Genomic DNA, 20,343 nt, shown 5'->3' on the forward strand with positions numbered 1-20,343 from the left:
ATTATGCTAATTGAAATAACCAAGATACAGAAAGACAAATACCACATGATCTCACTTATCTGTGGAATCTAAACAATCAAACTCACAGAAGCAGGGATTAAAATGGTGGTTACCAGGGACTGGCAGGGAAGGGAGGCTGGGGAGATGTTGATCAAGGGTACAAAATTTCAGTTAAATAGGAGAACTAAGTTCAAGAGATCTATTGGACAACATGGTAGGTATAGTTAAAAACAATGTATCGTGTGCTTGCAAATCACAAAGAGAGTAGATTTTAAGTGGTCTCTCCCCCTACCCACCTTTTTTTTGTTTTGTTTTGAGACTGGGTCTCATTCTGTCACCCAGGCAATCACAACTCACTGCAGCCTCTACATCTCAGGCTCAATCTGTCCTCCTGCCTCAGCCTCCCAAGTAGCTGGGACTACAGGTGCATGCCACCACACCCAGCTAATTTTTTTGTATTTTTTTGTGGTCTTGCCATGTTGCCCAGGCTGGTCTCAAATTCTTGGGCTCAAGTGATTCTCCCACCTTGGCCTCCCAAAGTGCTGAGATTATAGGCATGAGCCATCACACCCTGCCTAGATCTTAAGTGTTCTCACCACAAAAAAATAAGCATGTGAGGTAACGTCTATGTTAGTTAGTTCAACTGAACCATTCCACAATGTAGAGATCTTTTAAAACATTACGTTGCACATGAAAATATATACAGTTTTTATTTGTCAATCAAAAATACATTAATTTTGTAAAATAAATGAATGACCAAATAAATCCAGAAACCAACGCATGAAAGAATAAATGTAGATGAATAAATGTCAGTGAATGGCTTGGTCAATGCATTGAAGAATGAGTGAATGAACAGATAAGCAAGGGAGTGAACAAATGAACAAATCATTGCAGAAAAGTGTGAATGAATGAATGAGTTAGTGAGTTGGCCAGTGATTTAACCAATGCATAGAAGAATGAATAAATGAATGACGAAATGAGTAAATCAATGCATTGAAGCATGAGTATAGATGAATAAATCACTGAATGAGTGATTTCGTCAATGCATAGAAGAATGAGCGAATGAACAGATGAACAAAGAAGTGAATGAATCATTGCCGAAGGACATGAATGAATGAAAGAGTGAGATATTCCATGAATTAACCAATGCATAAAGAACGAATGAATGAACAGATGAACAAGGAAGTGAACTAGTGATGAAATCATTCCAGAAAGACATGATGAATGAATGAGTTGGTGAGTGGGTAAGTGAATTACCCAACACGTAAATGAATGACCAAAAGTCCCCAGCAAGCCCTTCAGCAGCTTCCCCACAGCCTGACTTCCTAGCTCTGGCTCCACCTTCCCGTGGGCACAGACCAGGACTCACCAGATAATGATGCCCACCAGCCTCATAATAGCCTCATTGAGGCTGTCGAAGAAGTCCCTGAGGACTCGGCCCTTGTGTTTCATGCCACCAATGACCAGCCCAAAGGCCACAGAGAAGACCACGAGGCCCAGGGCGTTGATGCCATTGGCGGAGCCAGGCACAGGTACAGTCTCCTCAAAGCTCAGCACCTCCTGCAGGGTACCCAAGGCCCGAGTGACATTTTCCAGGAAGCTGGTTCCGTTCTCCACTGAGAATGGAGGAGGCATGGAGGCACCCAGCTCAGACCCGTTCTCTGTCCTCACGATGGTCCTGGTTACCACCCTCGTGCTGTACTGCGTCTTGAACTGAAATAGAGAGAGATTGCGCCCAGATTCAATTCAGCGGATGCATCAGAATCGCCTGGAGAAATTCCTTGTGACCATTGATTCCCAGTTCCCACACCCTGGAAGATCTTATCCAGCAGATCTGAATGAGTGAATGAATGATTTGAACAGCGCATGGAAGAATGAGTGAATGAATCCATAAGCTCATTATGAAAAATCATATGGAGCTTCCTCAAAAAATTAAAAATAGAACTACCGGCCGGGCGTGGCTCACGCCTGTAATCTCAGCACTTTGGAAGCCAAGCGCAGGTGGATCATGAGGTCAGGAGTTCGAGACCATCCTGGCCAACAGGGCGAAACCCTGTCTTTACTAAAAATACAAAAATTAGCTGGGCGTGGTGGTGCGTGCCTGTAGTCCCAGCCACTTGGGAGGCTGAGGCAGGAGAATCCCTTGAACCTGGGAGGTGGAGGTTGCAGTGAGCTGAGATGGTGCCACTGCACTCCAGCCTGGTGACAGAGTGAGACTCCATCTCAAAAAAAAAAAAAAAAATTGAACTACCATATGACTAGCAATCCCACTACTGTATATATCCAAAGGAAGTGAAATCAGTATCTCAAAGAGATATCTGCTCTCCCACGTTTATTGCAGCACTATTCACAATAGCCAAGATACAAAATCAACCTAAGTATCCATCAATGAATGAATGGATACAGAACATGTGGTATACATATACAATGAAATACTATTCAGCCTTGAAAAAGGTGGGGATCCTGTCAACAGGGTTGAACCTGAAAAACACTGTGCTATGTGAAATAAGCCAGGCACAGAAAGACAAATATTGCATGCTCTCACTTATATGTGGAATTTAAAAGAGTTGGACTCATAGAAACAGAAAATAGAATAGTGTTTACCAGGGACTGCGGAGCAGGGAAAATTGGGGAGATGTTGGTAAAAGGACACAAAATTTCAGCTAGACAAGAGGAATAAGTTCAAGAGCTCTATTATACAACATGGTGACTATAGCTAATAACAATTTATTGTGTATTTGAAAATCACCAAAAGGGTAGATTTTAAGTGTTTTTATCTCAAAAAATGTTAAGTATATAAGGTAACTGATATGTTAATAAGCTTGATTGAGCCACTCCACAATGCAGACATATTTCGAAACATCGTCATACCTCATAAATACATACGATCTTTGTGTGAATTTAAACATAAATAAATTAAAAATATTTTTTTGAAGAATAAGTGACTGAATAAATGAATGAGGAAGTGAACAACCAATATGTGGAAGTAGTACAGATTCTGAATTTTTCACAAATTCCCTGGGCAATGCTTAACCAGAGTTGAGGGCCTCTCCCCTCAACCATCTATGGTCAAAATTTCTGGAATCTCTTCACCAGCCTTGATGCCTCCTCTAGCCCTGTGCTCAGGAAGTCCTTGGCCTAAGTCCTCTTTTTTTTTTTTTTTTTTTCCTTTTTTTGAGATGGGATCTTGCTCTGTCACCCACGTTGGAGTGCAGTGGTGTGACCACTGGAGCCTTGATCTCCTGGGTTCAAGCAATCCTCCCACCTCAGCCTCCCAAGTAGCTGAGACAGGCGTGTCCAGCTAATTTTTTTAATCTATTTTTTTTTGAAAGACAGAGAGTCTCACTCTGTTGCCCAGGCTGGTCTTGAACTTTTGGCCTCAAGTGATCCTCCCGCCTTGGCCTCCCTAAGTGCTGGGATTACAAGCCTGAGCCACCATTCTCGGACCTAAGTGCTTCTCCCTAACCCTCCCAGATCACCATGGAAAATACATCCTTTCTCCTAGACTCCTCAAGAACCCCTGCCCATTGCTCTGTCAGGTCCTTCCTCCCACCTCTTGCCCTTGGACCATTGCTTCAGCCTCAAGCTCCCACCACCCTCCGAATCTCCTTGATCAAACTGTGTACTTCCCCCTGACCTGTTTGAAGCAGGCCTCCACAAGGTTTGGTGGAAACATATTTCTGCAGAAAAACATGAGAAGAAGGAAAGTGGTTAGACCATGGAAGGGCATCTAGGGTGATAACAGTAATACTAACACCAAGAACAACAATAATGCAGCCAATATATGAATGCTTCCTCTAGGCTGGGCACTGAGCAAGTATCTTACTATCATCTGATTTAAACACTACAATAACCCTAGACATGAGTGCTATTTAATGCCCCCTTTCACATAGAAAGAAACCAAAGCCCAGAGAATTGATGTAAGCTACCCAGAGCCACAGAGCTGCTAAGAGGTGCAGATGGCCCTCAAATCCAGGTCTGTCTGAGCATGTGGCCAGAGCCCTACATCACCCCAAGGACTTTAATTCAAACACACATGTGTCAGTGATGCCTCAAAAGACCACAGAAAACTCCTAAACCCTTTTAACTTTAGGTTTTGCCTAGGCCCGTGATTAAGGTAGAACTATGGCTAGCCTTGATTCTGTGCGGCAAAAATCTTGCTGCTTTAATTAAAACCACAATGAGATAACCACCTTAACCCAGCTAGAACAGCCATCATTAAAGAGTCAAAAAACTATAGATGTTGGCATTGATGTGGAGAAAAGGGGACACTTATACATTGCTGGTGGGAATGTAAATTAGTACAACCTCTATGGAAAACAGTATGGAGATTTCTTTTCTTTTTTTTTTTTTTTTTTTGAGACGGAGTCTTGCTCTGTCGCCCAGGCTGGAGTGCAGTGGTGCGATCTCGGCTCACTGCAACCTCCACCTCCCGAGTTCAAGCAATTCTCCTGCCTCAGCCTCCCAAGTAGCTGGGATTAGAGGTGCCTGCCACCACGCCTGGCTAATTTTTTGTATTTTTAGTAGAGACGGGGTTAGGCAGGATGGTCTCAATCTCCTGACCTCGTGATCTGCCCGCCTCAGTCTCCCAAAGTGCTGGGACTACAGGCGTGAGCCACCGCGCCTGGCCGAGAGATTTCTTAAAGAACTAAAAGTAGATCTACGATTCCACCTAGCAATCCCACTACTGGGTATCTACTCAAAGGAAAAGAAGTCACTATATCAAAAAGACACCTGCACACATATGTTTATCACGTACAATTCACAGTTGCAAAGAAATGGAACCAACTTAAGTGCCTATCAACTGATGAGTGCATAAAGAACACATGATATATGTACACCATGGAATACTACTCAGCCATGAAAAAGAATGAAATAGGCTGGTGCAGTGGCTTACACCTGTAATCCCAGCACTTTGGAAGGCTGAGATGAGTGGATCACTTGAAGCCAGGAGTTTGAGACTAGCCTGGCCAACATGATGAAACGCCGTCTCTACTAAAAATACAAAAATTAGCTGGGCATGGCAGCGGGCACCTCTAATCCCAGCTACTCAAGTGGCTGAGACAGCAGAATCGCTTGAACCTGAAAGGCAGAGGTTGCCGTGAGCTGAGATCATGCCACTGCACTCCAGCCTGGGCGACAGAGTGAGACTCTGTGTCAAAAAAAAAAAAAAAAAAGAAATAATGTCTTTGGCATGGTTGGAGCTGGAGGCCATTATTCTAAGTGAAGTAATTCAGGAATGAAAACCAAATACAGTGTTTCTCACTTATAAGTGGGAACTAAGCTATGAGTATGCAAAAACATACAGAGTGATATAATGGACTTTAGAAACTCAGAAGCAGGAGGCGGGGAGAATAGTTAGAAATTAAAAACTACACATTAGGTACAATATACACTACTAGCGGGACAGATGCACTAAAATCTCAGAATTCTCCACTATATAATTCATCCATGTAACAAAGAAACACTTGTTCCCCAAAAGCTACTGAAATTAAAAATTAAAAAATTTTTCATAGGCCAGGCACAGTGGCTCACATCTGTAATCTCAGCACTTTAAGCCTCACTACCTGAGGCAGGTAGATTACTTGAGATCAGCAGTTCAAGACCAGCCTGGCCAACATGGTGAAACCCTGTCTCCACTAAAAATACAAAAATTAGTCTGGTGTGGTGGCGCGCACCTGTAATTCCAGCTTCTCTGGAGGCTGAGGCACAACAGAACCCCGGAGGCGGAGGTTACAGTGAGCCAAGCTCATGCCACTGCACTCCAGCCTGGGTGATGGAGTGCAAAAATAAAAACAATTGAAAGAGTAAAGGCAACTATTAATAGCAAAAATATTTTTTTAAATAATAAAAATAAAAAATAGAAAATTTAGTTAATTTAAAAAAAAATCATGCTGCTTCTATTTACAACAGCAAAGACTTGGAACTGACCCAGATGTCCATCAGTGATAGACTGGATAAAGAAAATATGGCACATATATGCCATGGAATATTATGCAGCCATAAAAAAGAATGAGTTCATGTCCTTTGCAGGGACGTGGATGAAGCTGGAAGCCATCATTCTCAGCAAACTAACATAGAAAACTAAACACTGTATGTTCTCACTCATAAGTGGGAGTTGAACAATGAGAATACATGGACACAGGGAGGGGAACATCACACAGCGGGGCCTTTTGGGGGCTGTAGGGGCAAAGGGAGGGAGAGCATTAGGACAGATACCTAATGCATGTGGGGCTTAAAACCTAGATGACGGATTGCTAGGTGCAGCAAACCACCATGGTGCATGTATACTTATGTAAGAAACCTGCATGTTCTGCACATGTATCCCAGAACTTAAAGTAAAAAATAAAATAAAATATAAATTAAAAAATCATGCTGCTCTAAGAGAATCATTCACCCTCCAATGATGCTTAGGCAAATACCAGCTGTTGTGACCCCACCTTCAGGGTCATATTCTAAGATCATATTCTAGCAGCAGCTGCTGTAGGAGAATATACACAAGGCTCCAGGGCAGAAATTTGGTACCAAAAATGGATACTATGGGTGCTGCTATGTCCAAGCTGCGGCAGCCTGTCCCCTTTGTCTCTCCTTCAGTATGGGTTGTTGCAAGTAGAGTCAGAAATCATATCAAAATGAGTACAGTCACCTGTAAACTAAAAGTGACATCTAAGCCACCACCACCAACAACAGCTGAACAGACTCTCTTGTGGCCAAGTGTACCCCAGAACAACTTTAAAACTGAGTTCCTGGCCATGATGGGACAGGAGGTCAGACACGCCTCCTTACAACCTCTCCCTTTTATAATCTAGACACAACAACTAACCCACAGTAATGTTAAATTAACGTGTTAAATTAATGAAAACAGAAATCATAAGACTGATAGAACAGGCTCTTTGTGGCAATAAGATACCAAATTATAAGGAGGATCTAAGGCCATGCCAGGCAGGGGTTAAGTCATGGACCCTACGCTCAAAGAATAAATTGTGTTCTAGCTGTCAAAAGGTTCTTGTTTTTCTCTAGGAGTTAAACAAACACTAGTCTTAAGATAAGCAATATTAAAATAATTACAACTCATCAGTTCACAGACAAGGACTAATGGGGCCCCTGTTCCGCCAGCCATAACTACAGCTTTGATTGGACAAGAGACTGATTTCAGTAACTTTCTCCTGATAACACCACTGACCATGGGCTGGTTCTGGCTCATTGACAGAGGCTGTGCATTTGGGTACCTTCGTGTCCTGAAAAGACCTTTTGATGTAAAAAGCCTAAATGTGATACATTTAAATGTTAAGTAAATGTTAAGCATCCACCCCAAAGTGGACATGGGGTCATATGTTACATGTAACTTTGTTCAATATGCATGCATCAGGGCCACCTACATGAATATTCATAGCTCCTCCTGTAACCTGTTGAATATGGATATTTAGCTAACCCATTCAGCATAAAGCTTCTAGTCCAACCCCTCCTCCTTAGAAGTGCCTGTCTCTGATCTTAACCAGACGCATGCTTCCCAGCCTGTGGGATGACGGCTTTGCAAAAGATGACCTTTTACAATAAATAAAGTCTCCTTTTCCAAATGTGTATGTTGTGTTTTTTTTAGGTTGGCACACCTGATCAGGTCCATGAAGGCATCAGCTGTGGGGATGGTCTCGATCCGGCCCTCCCGGTGCAGCCCCTCCTTGGAGCCCTTCCCGGGATGGATGATGGTGACCATGAGGATGCCGATGAAGACTGCGATGATGGTGGTCACCATGTAGTACACAGCTGCCCGCATCCCCATCCGCCCCGTGGCCTTGTTGTCCAGGGATGCCATACCTGCAGGACAGATGATGTGGTCCCCTGCAGCTCCATGCATACCCAAAGCCAGCTCTCCTAGCCATCCGTTCCACCCTCCCCATATCACCAACTCAACAGCCATCCCACCAAGCATCCCTTTTCCTACAGCCCACCCCAAAACCCACCCATTACCCATTCACCCTCACCACCATCTTTCTACTTCTATTCTATTTTCCAAATACACACCCTCACACTCCACCCCAACCCTTATCCCAAGTAGCATTCCACTATCCTACTGCCCTCCCTCTAGTCCAAGCCACCTTTTTCACACTTTCACCCCATCCTCTATGGAGTCTTGTTTTCTCTTGTTTTGCACCATAACCTAACTTTTTTTTTTTTTTTTTTTTGAGACGGACTCTCTTTCGCCCAGGCTGGAGTGCAATGGTGCGATCTCGGCTCACTACAACGTCCGTCTCCCCGGTTCAAGCAATTCTCCTGCCTCAGCCTTCCGAGTAGCTGGGATTACAGGTGCTGCCACCGCACCCAGCGAATTTTTGTATTTTTAGTAGAGACGGGGTTTCACCATGTTGGCCAGGCTGGTCTCGAACTCCCGACCTCAGGCGATCCACTTGCCTCAGCCTTCCAAAGTGCTGGGATTACAGGCGTGAGCCACCGCGCCTGGCCCATAACCTAAATTTCATTCCACTTGTCATCCCACTATTCATCCCAAAATCACACCTTCCTCCAACCCACCTCACTGCACACCCTTTGTAGCATATCTTCTTGGTGCTCCACTCCTACACCCTTTCCCAAGCCAATATGCTGACCCTTCAGCCCCCAGAGCACTGGCTACAAATAGCTCAGGCTGCCCCCTTCTCCTGAGAATTGCCCTCCGCAAAATGGGAGCTGCCTTGCCCACAAAAACCCCAGGGGAGACCTATAGCCAATGAATGACTGTGCAGGGATTCACAATGGCCAACTCCTTTGATTCAGGTGGCAGCAGAGCTGGGGAGGGATTCAATTCTGTGGTTCTGCTCACACTCCAGAGCTCCCCATGCGATCAGGCTGAGAGGCCAGCCTTCTTTTGAAACCCACATCTTTGCTTCACTGGTTTCCCAGCCCTGTCCCATCCCGCAATAAATCACCTGTGCAGATATCCCCATCTCAGTCAGGCTCTGCTTCCAGGAAACCCAACCTAAGAAACCATTTCTTCCTGCCTTTTTCTTCTTCCCCATCCCCAAATCCAGGGATTGGCAAACTGCTACTCATGCCAAATCTGGCCCTCTGTCTGCTTTTGTAAATAAAGTTTTATTGGAACACAACCATGCCCATTTATTTTCATATTGTCTATGGCTGCTTCTGTGCTACAATGGCAGAATCGAGTACAATTGACCCTTGAACAGCATGGGTTTCAACTGTTCCAGTACACTTATGCATGGATTTTCTTCTGCCTCTGCCATCCCTGAGACAGCAAGACAAGCCCTCCTCTTCCTCCTCCTCAGCCTACTCAGCATGAAGACAAAGGAGATGAAGATATTTATGATGATCCACCTCCACTCAATTAATAGTCCATAAAATTTCTCTTCCTTATAAATTTTTAATAGACAGGGTCTCACCCTGTTGCTCAGGCTAGAGTGCGGTGGTGCCATCATAGCTCACTGCAGCCTCCTGGGTTCAAGTGATCCTCCTGCCTCAGCTTCTCGAGTAGCTAGGACTATGGGCATGTATCACCACATCCTGCTGATTATTTTATTTTTTGTAGAGATGGAGTCTCACTGTGTTGCCCAGGCTGATCTCAAACTCCTGGGCTCAAGCAATCCTCCTGCCTCAGCCTCCCAAAGCACTGTGATTACAGGCATAAGCCACCTCACCTGCCCTGATTTTCTTATTAACATTCTATTCTCTAGATTACTGTACTTTAAGAATATAGTATATACGGCCGGGCGCGGTGGCTCAAGCTTGTAATCCCAGCACTTTGGGAGGCCGAGGCGGGCGGATCACGAGGTCAGCAGATCGAGACCACGGTGAAACCCCGTCTCTACCAAAAAATACAAAAAATTAGCCGGGCGTGGTGTATCGAGGTGGTCTGAGGAATAGCAGTGCCGAGGAGGCGATTGGTGTCACGGCCTGGAGCTAATCCCATCACTTTGGGAGGCCGAAGTGGGTGGATCATGAGGTCAGGAGATTGAGACCATCTTGGCTAACACGGTGAAACCCCGTCTCTACTGAAAATACAAAAAATTAGCTGAGTGTGGTGGTGGGCACCTGTAGTCCCAGCTACTCAGGAGGCTGAGGCAGGAGAATGGCGTGAACCCGGGAGGCGGTGCTTGCAGTGAGCGGAGATTGCACCACTGCACTCCAGCCTGGGAGACAGAGTGACACTCCATCTCAAAAAAAAAAAAAAAAAAAGAATATAGTATACAATACATACAGCATACAAAATATGAGTTAATCAATTGTTTATGCTATCTATAAGGCTTCCAGTCAATAGTAGGCTATTAGTAGTTAAGTTTTTCGGGAGTCAAAAGTTACATGTGAGCCAGGCACAGTGGCTCACGCCTACAATCCCAGCACTTTGGGAGGCCGAGGTGTGCAGATCATGAGGTCAGGAGATCGAGACCATCCTGGCCAATATGGTGAAACCCCATCTCTACTAAAATACAAAAAATTAGCCAGGCATGTTGCTGCACGCCTGTAGTCCCAGCTACTTGGGAGGCTGAGGCGGGGGAATTGCTTGAACCTGGGAGGCGGAGATTGCAGTGAGCCGAGATTGTGCCACTGCACTCCAGCTTGGTAACAGAGCAAGATTCCGTTAAAAAAAAAAAAAAAAAAAGTTGTATGTGGATTTTTGACTGTGTGGGGGTTGGTGCTCCTAACACCCAAATTGTTCAAGGGTCAACCCTAGTTGCAAAAGAGACCATATGGCCCTTGAAGCTGAAAATGTCTACTATCCAGCCCTCTAGAGCAAAAGTTTGTGGACCCCTGCATAAGCCAACCACACTCCATCCCACCCTCTACCCACTAAGCTGTCACCTCCATCTCACTCACCTTCCACACCTTAATCGACACTCTACTCCCTGCACATCCACACCATATCCCAGCCACCCTCCCTGGCTGCCCCTCCAAGACTTTCTCTCACTTCTTTGTGATACTAAGCCCCTTGCAGGCTGGCATTTTACCTCCAAGGAAAAGGACAGGAAGCCTACTGAGATAAGTGGTGTGGGGTCGTATGGGGTCTGGAACCTGGGACCAATCTGGACCTGGGCTTTGTTTGGCCAAGGACCCTGGACCAGACACAGGCTCCATGTTTGAGGTGCCGTGTCAAGGAAGTGGTCCCATGCTTGGGATGGCCTTGGCTCTGGGTTCAAGCTGAGGCTCTGGATGGGTCTTGGAGGCCAACAATGGCCTGGGCTCTCTCACCTGTGACCAGGCTGGAGACAATGAGCGGTAACACCAGCATCTGCAGCATTCTCATGAGAAGCTCTCCAGGAAAAGAGAAGTACTTGATCTGGCGGTAGGTGAGCTGATATGGGCGCAGGGCAAAGGCCAGGCTGACCCCTAGGGCCAAAAGAAGGGGTCCATGAACTGAAGTCTGGGTCGCTCAGCCCCAGGCAGGGTCCATCCATCCCAAGAAGGGTAGGGCAAGGGTGGGAGTGAGGGAGAGAAATATCCTATGAGTGTGTGTATTTGTGTGTGCACTGACGCGTGCAGACATTGTAGAAATGTGTGTATGTATGGGTTACCATATTGATGTGTAAATGTGTGTCTGTGTCTGTGTAAATGTAAATGTGTAAATGTGTGTGTATATATCCAGGATATGTGACTGTAGACGTTCACTTGTGAACAGGTATAGGTGTCTGTATACAGGGGCATATACACATGAATATGCACACGTGTTTTCCTGGACATCTATAGGTGTGATTTGTGTGTATGTTACTATTTTCAAACATGGGAGTGTACGTGTTTTTAAGCTCATAAGTGTGTGCACGTGTACTCAAGAGAATGCACGTAGAGATGTGAATGTGTTTATAAGTTCCAACATGCATGCACAAGTGTGCATGTAAGTTTCTGTGTTTGCACCTATAAGTTCAATGCACGCATGTGTGTGTGCATAGTAAAGTGTGTTTGTACATTGTATATGTATATATGTGAGTGTGTATGTACACATGGATATGCATGTAACATTGTGTGCACACACAGTTGTGTTTGCACACATGTGTATTCATCTGTGTGGTGTGTCTTTATGTGGGGTTGAGAGTGGCTGGTGGGACGGGGACGTGTGTGCAGGTGAGAATGAGGGGGTGCAGCAAAGAAATGTGTAGGGGCCAGGAATTTCCCTGAAGTCCCCGCCCTCCAGGAGGCAGAGCTCACCAATGACCACGGCGCTGACCGTCAGCAGAATGAAGGCGTTTCGGCGCAGGAAGCGCAGCACGTGCTCACGGGTCATGGTCTGCAGGCGCAGGCGCGTGCGCAGTGCTCTCTGCTGCAGGCTTTCCTGCAGCCGCTGCAGCCAGCCCACCCGGCCCAGCCGCTGGCCGCTCTCCCGCAGGAACAGGCTGTTGCCATGGCTGCTCATGGTCTATCTGCGGGAAAGAGAGAAGCCTGGGGCTGGTGAGGGCCAGGACAGAAGGCAGGCGTGGGCAGATGGCGAAGGCTGCGAAGGGTAATGAGCACTTCCTGAGGACTCTCAGAAGGCGGGGGTGGCTGGGTGTTTTGGCTCACGCCTGCAATCCCAGCATTTTGGGAGGCGGGGGCGGGAGAATCACTTGCGCCCAGGAGTTCAAGACTGGCCTGGGCAACATAGTGAGAACCCGTTTCTAAAAATTTAAAAACAGCCGGGGGTGGCAGTCCTAGCTATTGGGGAGGCTGAGGCAGCAGGATCACTTGAGCCCAAGAGTTCAAGGTTACAGTGAGCTATGATCTTCCCAGCTTGAGCAAGATAGTGAGACCTCCACCCCTCCAAAAAAGCACAAAGGCCAGGCGCAGTGGCCCACACCTGTAATCCCAACACTTTCTAAGGCCAAGGCAGGAGGATTGCTTGAGCCCAGAAGTTTGAGGCTGCAGTGAGCTGTGATTGCACCACTGCACTCCAGCCTGAGTGACAGAGCACAGCCCTGTCTCTAAGAACAAGTAAATAAAAATAAAACTAAAAAAAAGGCAGGGGAGGGGGAAGGTCAGTCTGTTGCGATGTGCCCGGTTCTAAGGTCGGGTCTTGGCAGGAAAAGGTCAAGTCTCCAGAATCATTCCTGGGAATGGCTGGGAAGAGGAGGAAACCACAAAAATAATGGACCTTTTTGACACACCCTGACTCCAGCCCACTCTTATTTCACTGAGATCATCACAAGCCTCTGGGGGCTGCCCCAGCGGCTCAAGGGAAATTAACAAGCCTTTGTGAAGTGCCAGCTGCATAGGGAGCCCTAGACAAAGCACCCGGAGGCTAGTCCCCCAAATTAAGACGGTTTTGTATCCAGCCTGTAGGCTTTTCACAAGGACAAAATCAGCAGCTGCCTCGCAAACAGCAGGTGCCCAGTAAATGCAGCTATTCTGCCTGAATGCCCAGGTGAGCAACAGGGAGAGTGGGGAGTCAGGAGAGTGGGGAGTCCCTTGGGAATGAAATGATGATGATTCTTGGCCACAGCGTGGTGTTCATGAGCCCCTCTGGGGTGGCAGGCACTGTAATGTTGTTTCCCAAACTGCAGATTTGTGTGTCTCCTCTTTATATTTGGCCATATTCACGTGTCCTTATTCACTTATCTAAAAAAACGTACCGAACCAGGCGCGGTGGCTTACACCTATAGTCCCAGCACTTTGGGAGGCCAAGGCAGGCAGATCACTTGCGCTCAGGAGTTCGAGAGCAGCCTGGCCAACATGGTGAAACCCCGCCTCTACTAAAAATACAAAAATTACCGGGATGTGGTGGCAGGTGCCTGTAGTCCCAGCTACTCGAGAGGCTGAGGCAAGGGAATCACTTGAACCCAGGAAGTGGAGGTTGCAGTGAACCAAAATCGCACCACAGCACTCCAGCCTGGACGACAGAGTGAGACTCTGTCTCAAAATAAAAATAAGTAAATAAATATTTTAAAAATTAAAATTAAAAATGTATCTAAAATGGAAACTTTAGACCTCTACTTGAAATGTGAATTATGTTTTTCATCAACATTAAATAAAATGCATATAAAAATTAAAACCTGCCCATCCATCTGCAAGCTAAACACCTCACATGTACAGGGCGGCTTAGAAATTGTGATTTTCATAGGCCTGAGGAACTTTTCTCTTTGTGCACCCCTTCCTTCATTAAAAAAAAGTCTACATTAACATTCTGTTTTACAACTGCATTCATATAAAGACAAATATGTTATTTCAGAATGAGATAGAGGTGACAATTATTGCACAACATAATGAAAATACTAGATGCTATTGAATTGTATGTTTTCAAATGGTTGCTTTTGTGTTATGTGAATTTCCCCTCAATTTTAAAAATGGAGCCAGCTGCTGTGGCTCATGCCTGTAATCCCAGCTACTTGGGTGGCTGAGTGGGGAGGATCACCTGAGCCCAGGAGTTCAAGATGTGAGACAGAATGTCGCTCTGTCACCCAGGCAGGAGTGCAGCTCACTGCAGCCTCCAACTCCTGGGTTCAAATGATCCTCCCACCTCAGCCTCCAAAAGTGCTGGGATTGTAGCATGAGACACCGCACCCACCCTAAAAAAATTGAAAATTAAAATGAATATGTTAATATTCTACATTGTAACATTTTCTTTCACCTAAATGCTTGTTTCTGTCTTCTAATTTTGAAAGAGATGAAAACATCAGGGAAATAGTAGAATTGTTTTAGAGGCTGGGAAGGGTAGGCAGGAGGAGAGGATGGGGAGAGGTTGGTTAACATACACAAAACTACAGCTAGATAGAAAGAATGAGTTCTGGTGTTCTGCAGCACTGTAGAGGGACTATGGTTAATGATCATTTATTCTATATTTTCCAAAAAGCCAGTAGAGAAGGTTCTGAGCATTTACACATTAAGAAATGATCAATGTTTGAGGTGTTGGATGTGCTAATTACCCTGATTTGATCATTACACATTGTATACATGTATCGAAATGTCACTCTGTATCCCATCAATATGTACAAGTATTTTGTATCAACTCAAAATAAAAGGGAACAACAAAAAAATGAAAATGGCCAGGGCGCAGTGGCTGATGTCTGTAATCCCAGCACTTTGGGAGGCCAAGGCGGGCAGATCACTTGAGGTCGGGAGTTCGAGACCAGCCTGGCCAACATGGCGAAACCCCATCTCTACGAAAAATACAAAAATTAGCTGGATGTGTCACACGCCTGTAATCTCAGCTACTCCAGAGGCTGAGGCAGGAGAATCGCTTGAACCCAGGAGGCAGAGGTTGCAGTGAACCAAGATTGCACCACTGCACTCTAGCCTGGGTGACAAAGCCAGACTTTGTCAAAAAAAAAAAAAAGAAAAAAAGAAAAAGGGAGGGGAGGGGAGGGGAGGGAATGGAAAGGAAAGGAAAGGAAAGGAAGGGGACTTTTCTCTGAGTCCCTAAAAGCACTGTGTGCTATAGGTACTATACCCCCTAACCTACACTGTTCTCATAACCAAGAAAGGGCGGTGCCTTTCTTCCAGGCATACTGAGAATTCTGTTCTTCCTTCTAGACTCACTCTTAGGCTCCCTCTCCCACGGACTCCCTTTCGATCTGCCCAGTGGAAAGGACAACAGTATGGAGATTTCTCAAAGAACTAAAAATAGAACTACCATCCCATCCAGAAACCTCCCTACTGAATATCCACCCCAAGGAAAACAAATCATTGTATTAAAAGGATATCTGCACTGGTATGCTTCATCACAGCAATATTTGCAATCGCCTAGCTATGGAATCAACCTAAGTGTCCACCAAAAGAAAATGTGATATAGATAAGTTTATCATACTATAGATAAATCTGTATCACATTTATATCAATATCACATTTTCTTGCTACATTGTTGATTATAGTATTTTATCTATGTTTCATTATGTATATCATGGAATACTAATCAGCCATAATAAAGTGTCTTTTACAGCAACACACATAGAACTGGAGGCCATTCTCTTAAGTGAAATAATTCAGAAGCAAAGTGTAATACCGCACGTTTACTTATTTTTTAGTATTTTTGTATTTTTAGTAGAGACAGGGGTTTCACTGTCGGCCAGGCTGGTCTCGAACTCCTGACCTCAGGTGATCCACCCACCTCGGCCTCCCAAAGTGCTGGGATTACAGGTATGAGCCTCAGCGCCCGGCCGCTCCCCCATCTACTTCCTAAGGGACCAAGGATCCCTGATATTTTTCTCACTCCCACCCCAGCCACACCCCCAGTACCTGAATTCAACTAGGTCGAGCTGCAGGTTTCTTGGAGGTCTCAGTTTTACCAGTACGTAGGTCCCTGGCCTTTGTGTTTTGCTGCCACTGGCTTTTCTGGGATCTTCCTTGCCCTCCTCAACTCCCCACCATATCCAAGGGATGGGACATCTGCCCTGGGTTTCCAGATCCTGCGTCCTCTAGAGCTAATCCAAATTCCCAATGCCAAGCCCCACTTAGGATCCTGCTCCAAATGGACCCATCTCCTGAAACCACAGTGCTGCTTCTCCTTGCTGTGAAAAAAAAAAAAAAAAAAAATCCCAAAGAGTGAACCACAGACTACACAGGGAATCCCTCTGGGATATTATGTTTCCAGTCCCTAAGCCACAGCAGGAAGTTGCCTGTAGATACCAAGGGAGATCATTCAGCTAAGATCTGAACAGTCAGGAAAACTCCTGAGGCTAGAGTTTTGTCTGGTTCCTTTTTCTTCCTTACAAGACATAGTACGGTATTGACAAACGATGGTCTGCTAGTCAAATTCAGCCTACTGCTTGTTTTTGTAAATGAAGTTTTATTGGCACACAGCCACACTCATGCATTACCTATTGTCTACAGCTGCTTTCAAGCTACAATGCCTGAGTTGAGTTGTTGGGACAGAGATTGTACGGGCCACAAAGCTCAAAATATTTACTCTCGGGCCATTTGCTGAAAAAATTTGTTGACCCCTGGAGAAGAGCAGACAACACTTAGCATCTGTGGGCCAGACGCAGTGCTCATGCCTGCAATCCCAACACTTTGGGAGGTGAAGGCTGGAGGACCGCTTGAGCCCAGGAGTTCATGGCCAGCCTGGGCAATATAGCCAGACCCTGTCTCTTTAAAAAATTAAAAATTAGCCAGGCACGGTGGCCTGTGCCTGTAGTCCTAGCTACTCAAGAGGCTAAAGCAGGAGGATCGCTTGAACCCAGGAGTTTGAGGCTGCAATGAGCTATGATCTTATCACTGCACTCCAACTTGGGTGACAGTGTAAAACCCTGTGTAAAAGAAAACAGCACCTTAGCACCTGATGACCATAAAATAGTTGCCAACTGTGGTTGATAAAAAGCAGAAACCTAACTCACACAAAATTAATAGAGTAAAATGCTACCGTGTGAGAATGTCTTACTATCAATTTTTCTCAGTCCTGTCTGCATCACTTATAAGTATATACCATCATGACTGTCAATTAATAATAATACTAGTTTAAAAAAATGTTTGACTTGAAATGTGATCTTAACCTCCACTTGGGCCTCTCTGGGTCTCTCTCTTCTCCCCCACCCTGGGCTCTCTCTTTTCTAGGCTTTCCTGGGTCTAGGCTTTCTTTTGGACCTACCTCTTGGGTTTCCTGCTCAGAAAATGTCCCTTCTAGTGTCCCCAGTTTCTACAGGGTGAGAGGGCTGAGGGTGGGTCTTTCCCACTTGGTTCTCCCAACCTCCAGACACTTAGATGTGATGAGATTTGTGGGCTGCCTCTTGGAGCCTCTTACGTCCCTAAAACTAAAGCAAGCTACAGTGAGCAAACTGAAAATGCTTTCTATACATTTTATGTCAATGCTATGCTAGCCAGAGGAGTGAGTGAGGGAAGACAGAGACGGCATTGAAACCACATACATCACACACACTCAGACACACACACGCACACATAACCTCGAAAACCTCTTGTATGCTATTGACGTATCCACAACCCCAGGCAGACACAGTCACACGCAAACTCTTCAGACATACAACCACACACACACCCACACACACCTTCAGAAATGCAGCTCCATGCATGCAGTCATACAATCCCTACACACACACACTTCCCACATTCATGTACACCCTCAGGCATACAACCACACACCTTCAGAAATGCAGTTCCAGGCACACAGTTGTACAATTCTGCACAGACACACTCACACACGCTTGCCATATTCATGTACACCCTCAGGCACACAACCACCCACACCTTCAGAAATACAATTCCAGGCATGCAGTCATACAATTCTGCACACACACATACACATTCATGTACACCCTCACTCAACCACACACACCTTCGTGGCTCTGCACAACTACCCTTCATGAATTAAATCCTACAGAGGCAGTGACAGTCATACAATTCCTACATATACACAGGAACACACACACACACACACACACACACACACACTCTCTCTCTTTAGGGCACAAAACACAAACTTCAGACTTCGAAATCATCCTCACATTTAAACATTCAGCTCCACACACCAGTTCAGGATGGCGATCCCACTCACAAATTCAGTCTCTCTCTCTCTCTCTTTCTCTCTCTCTCTCTCTCTCTCTCTCTCTCGTCTCACACACACACACACACACCCACACACACACACTAATGCCCAGACCCTCTGCAGCCTCAGCCACATCTGATACATCTGAAATTGGTGAAATAAGCCCTCTGACAGAGAAGGCAACCGAGCCCTATAAATGCAGAAGGTATCAGGCTGGGTGCTGGAAACGTGCCTGTGTGCGGAGGCCACGGGCTGGGGAGGTGGGGAGATGGGCAGGGAGACCCGGGGATAACTAAGGGGATAGGAAACTCACCAGAACGACCAGGAGAAAAGCGGTGGCAACGGCTCTAAGGGGCAAGGAGGAGCTCAGAGACAAAGGGTGGCGGAGAGGTGGGGACGTGGGCGCAGGGAGCGCCCCACACGCCTGACCCCAGCGCCTCGGATCCCCCACCTGCCCGCAACCTCTGCGCCGCAGCCACACCGAGTCCCCGCGCCGAGCCGCGGAGCCCCCACTCACCGGCGTCCGGAGCGGCGGGGGCGGCCTGCCCGCGCCTCGGCCTGCGCGCTGCGCCCGGATGCAGGAGCCGGAGCCCGGCGAAGCGCCCGGCCGGGGCCGCGGGGACCCGCCAGGGACTGTGCAGCACCGGCGCGGGTACCGGACGGTGGAGGCACCGGCGCGGAGCCGGGACGCGCTATGCTGCGGGCGGGATCCGGGCCGGCCCTGCGCTCACGTGGGTGTGGGGGCACCGAGCGGCCGGGGGAGGGGGCGGGATCCCCTCCGCGATGCCCCCCGCCTCCCCCGCGCCCAGCCCAGGCTCCGCAGCCAAGTGGGAGAAGGGGGACCGCGTGTTTGGGAAGGGAGGGGGATTGAGGCTGGGCGGGGGTGAGTGGCCTCTCCGGCATCCAGCCCCCGCCCCCTGCTCGGAGCCGCGCCTCCACGCCCCCGCCCCCTAAACCGCCTCCGGAGCCCTCGGAGGCCCCAGCATCCCTGGCGGAGCGCGGGGAACAGGCCCTGGCACCGCGGGACCCGCTCCAGCAGCCTCGGCGGAGGCCTGGGGAAGGCGCGGCTCTCGTGTCCCAGTGACAACAGCCAGGGAGAGGGCTCCGCTGCCCGCTTCTCCCTGCGGGTGCACCTTCCGGCCTTGGCCACTTGGCCGCTGTGTGCCCTTGGGCCAACTCCTCTCCCTCTCTGAGCCTGGCCTCCTCCGCTAAACAAGGAAGATGACTTGGCCGACCCCACAGAAAATTAAAGCTGAGAAAATTAAAGCGCGTGAGGCTGGAAATGCCCCGTGCCAGCGCGAAGTATTGGGCAAATGGGAGATGGATAATGTTGTTCCTAAATATTATTCTTTGCTGTCTTTAGGGCACACCAGGCAAGGTGCACTCGGCTTTTCTTCTCAAAAGGCGATGACTTGGTTGCTTCCCACATCTTCCGCCTCTCCTGAGAGCTAACGCCATTTAAAGATCTGAGCATCAAGTCTGTCGTATGCATAAAAACTCAGTGCAGGCCGGACGCAGTGGCTCATGCCTGTAATCCCAGCACTTTGGGAGGCAGAGGCGGGAGGATCACTTGAGGTCAGGAGTTCGAGACCAGCCTGGAAAACAAGGTGAAACTCTCTCTCTACAAAAATACAAAAATTAGCCAGGCATGATGGCGGGTACCTGTAGTCCCAGCTACTCGGGAGGCTGAGGCGGGAGAATCGCCTGAACACATGAGGCGGAGGTTGCAGTGAGCCGAGATCGCACCACTGCATTCCAGTCTGGGCGACAGAGCGAGACTCCGTCAAAAAAAAAAAAACACCTCAGTGCACGTTCAATGTTTTTTATTATTGTTGCTGTTATTGATGGAGTGTTGATGGCAACCTCCCAAACTAGGTAGGCTCTTTTATTAATACTTATATTTAATCTACACACTCCTATAAAGTAGATATCACTTCCTC

The 20,343-nt window shown here is 47.1% G+C and overlaps 1 protein-coding gene across 5 annotated transcripts in view; it reads right to left on the minus strand.

Moving 5' to 3' along the window:
- SLC1A6 (solute carrier family 1 member 6) overlaps positions 1-19,273 on the minus strand; it is a 29,847-nt gene extending 10,574 nt beyond the window's left edge. The window contains exons 1-7 of one of the 5 annotated variants that reach the window (XM_032169973.2): positions 18,921-19,273; positions 16,144-16,415; positions 12,148-12,359; positions 11,197-11,334; positions 7,611-7,815; positions 3,638-3,680; positions 1,370-1,713 (exon numbers count right to left, since the gene is read on the minus strand). In XM_032169973.2, coding sequence (XP_032025864.1) covers positions 1,370-1,713; positions 3,638-3,680; positions 7,611-7,815; positions 11,197-11,334; positions 12,148-12,352 — 935 coding nt within the window. In that variant the 5' untranslated portion in view covers positions 12,353-12,359; positions 16,144-16,415; positions 18,921-19,273. Of the gene's footprint in view, positions 1-1,369; positions 1,714-3,637; positions 3,681-7,610; positions 7,816-11,196; positions 11,335-12,147; positions 12,360-16,143; positions 16,416-17,491; positions 17,692-18,716 lie in introns of those variants that run through there. The other 4 variants (XM_032169971.2, XM_032169974.2, XM_032169970.2 and 1 more) reach the window with 4 other exon arrangements.
- Between the last annotated feature and the right edge of the window lie 1,070 nt (positions 19,274-20,343).

Source organism: Hylobates moloch, unplaced genomic scaffold (assembly GCF_009828535.3).
Source record: "Hylobates moloch isolate HMO894 unplaced genomic scaffold, HMol_V3 SCAFFOLD_12, whole genome shotgun sequence".
Lineage (NCBI taxonomy): Eukaryota > Metazoa > Chordata > Mammalia > Primates > Hylobatidae > Hylobates > Hylobates moloch.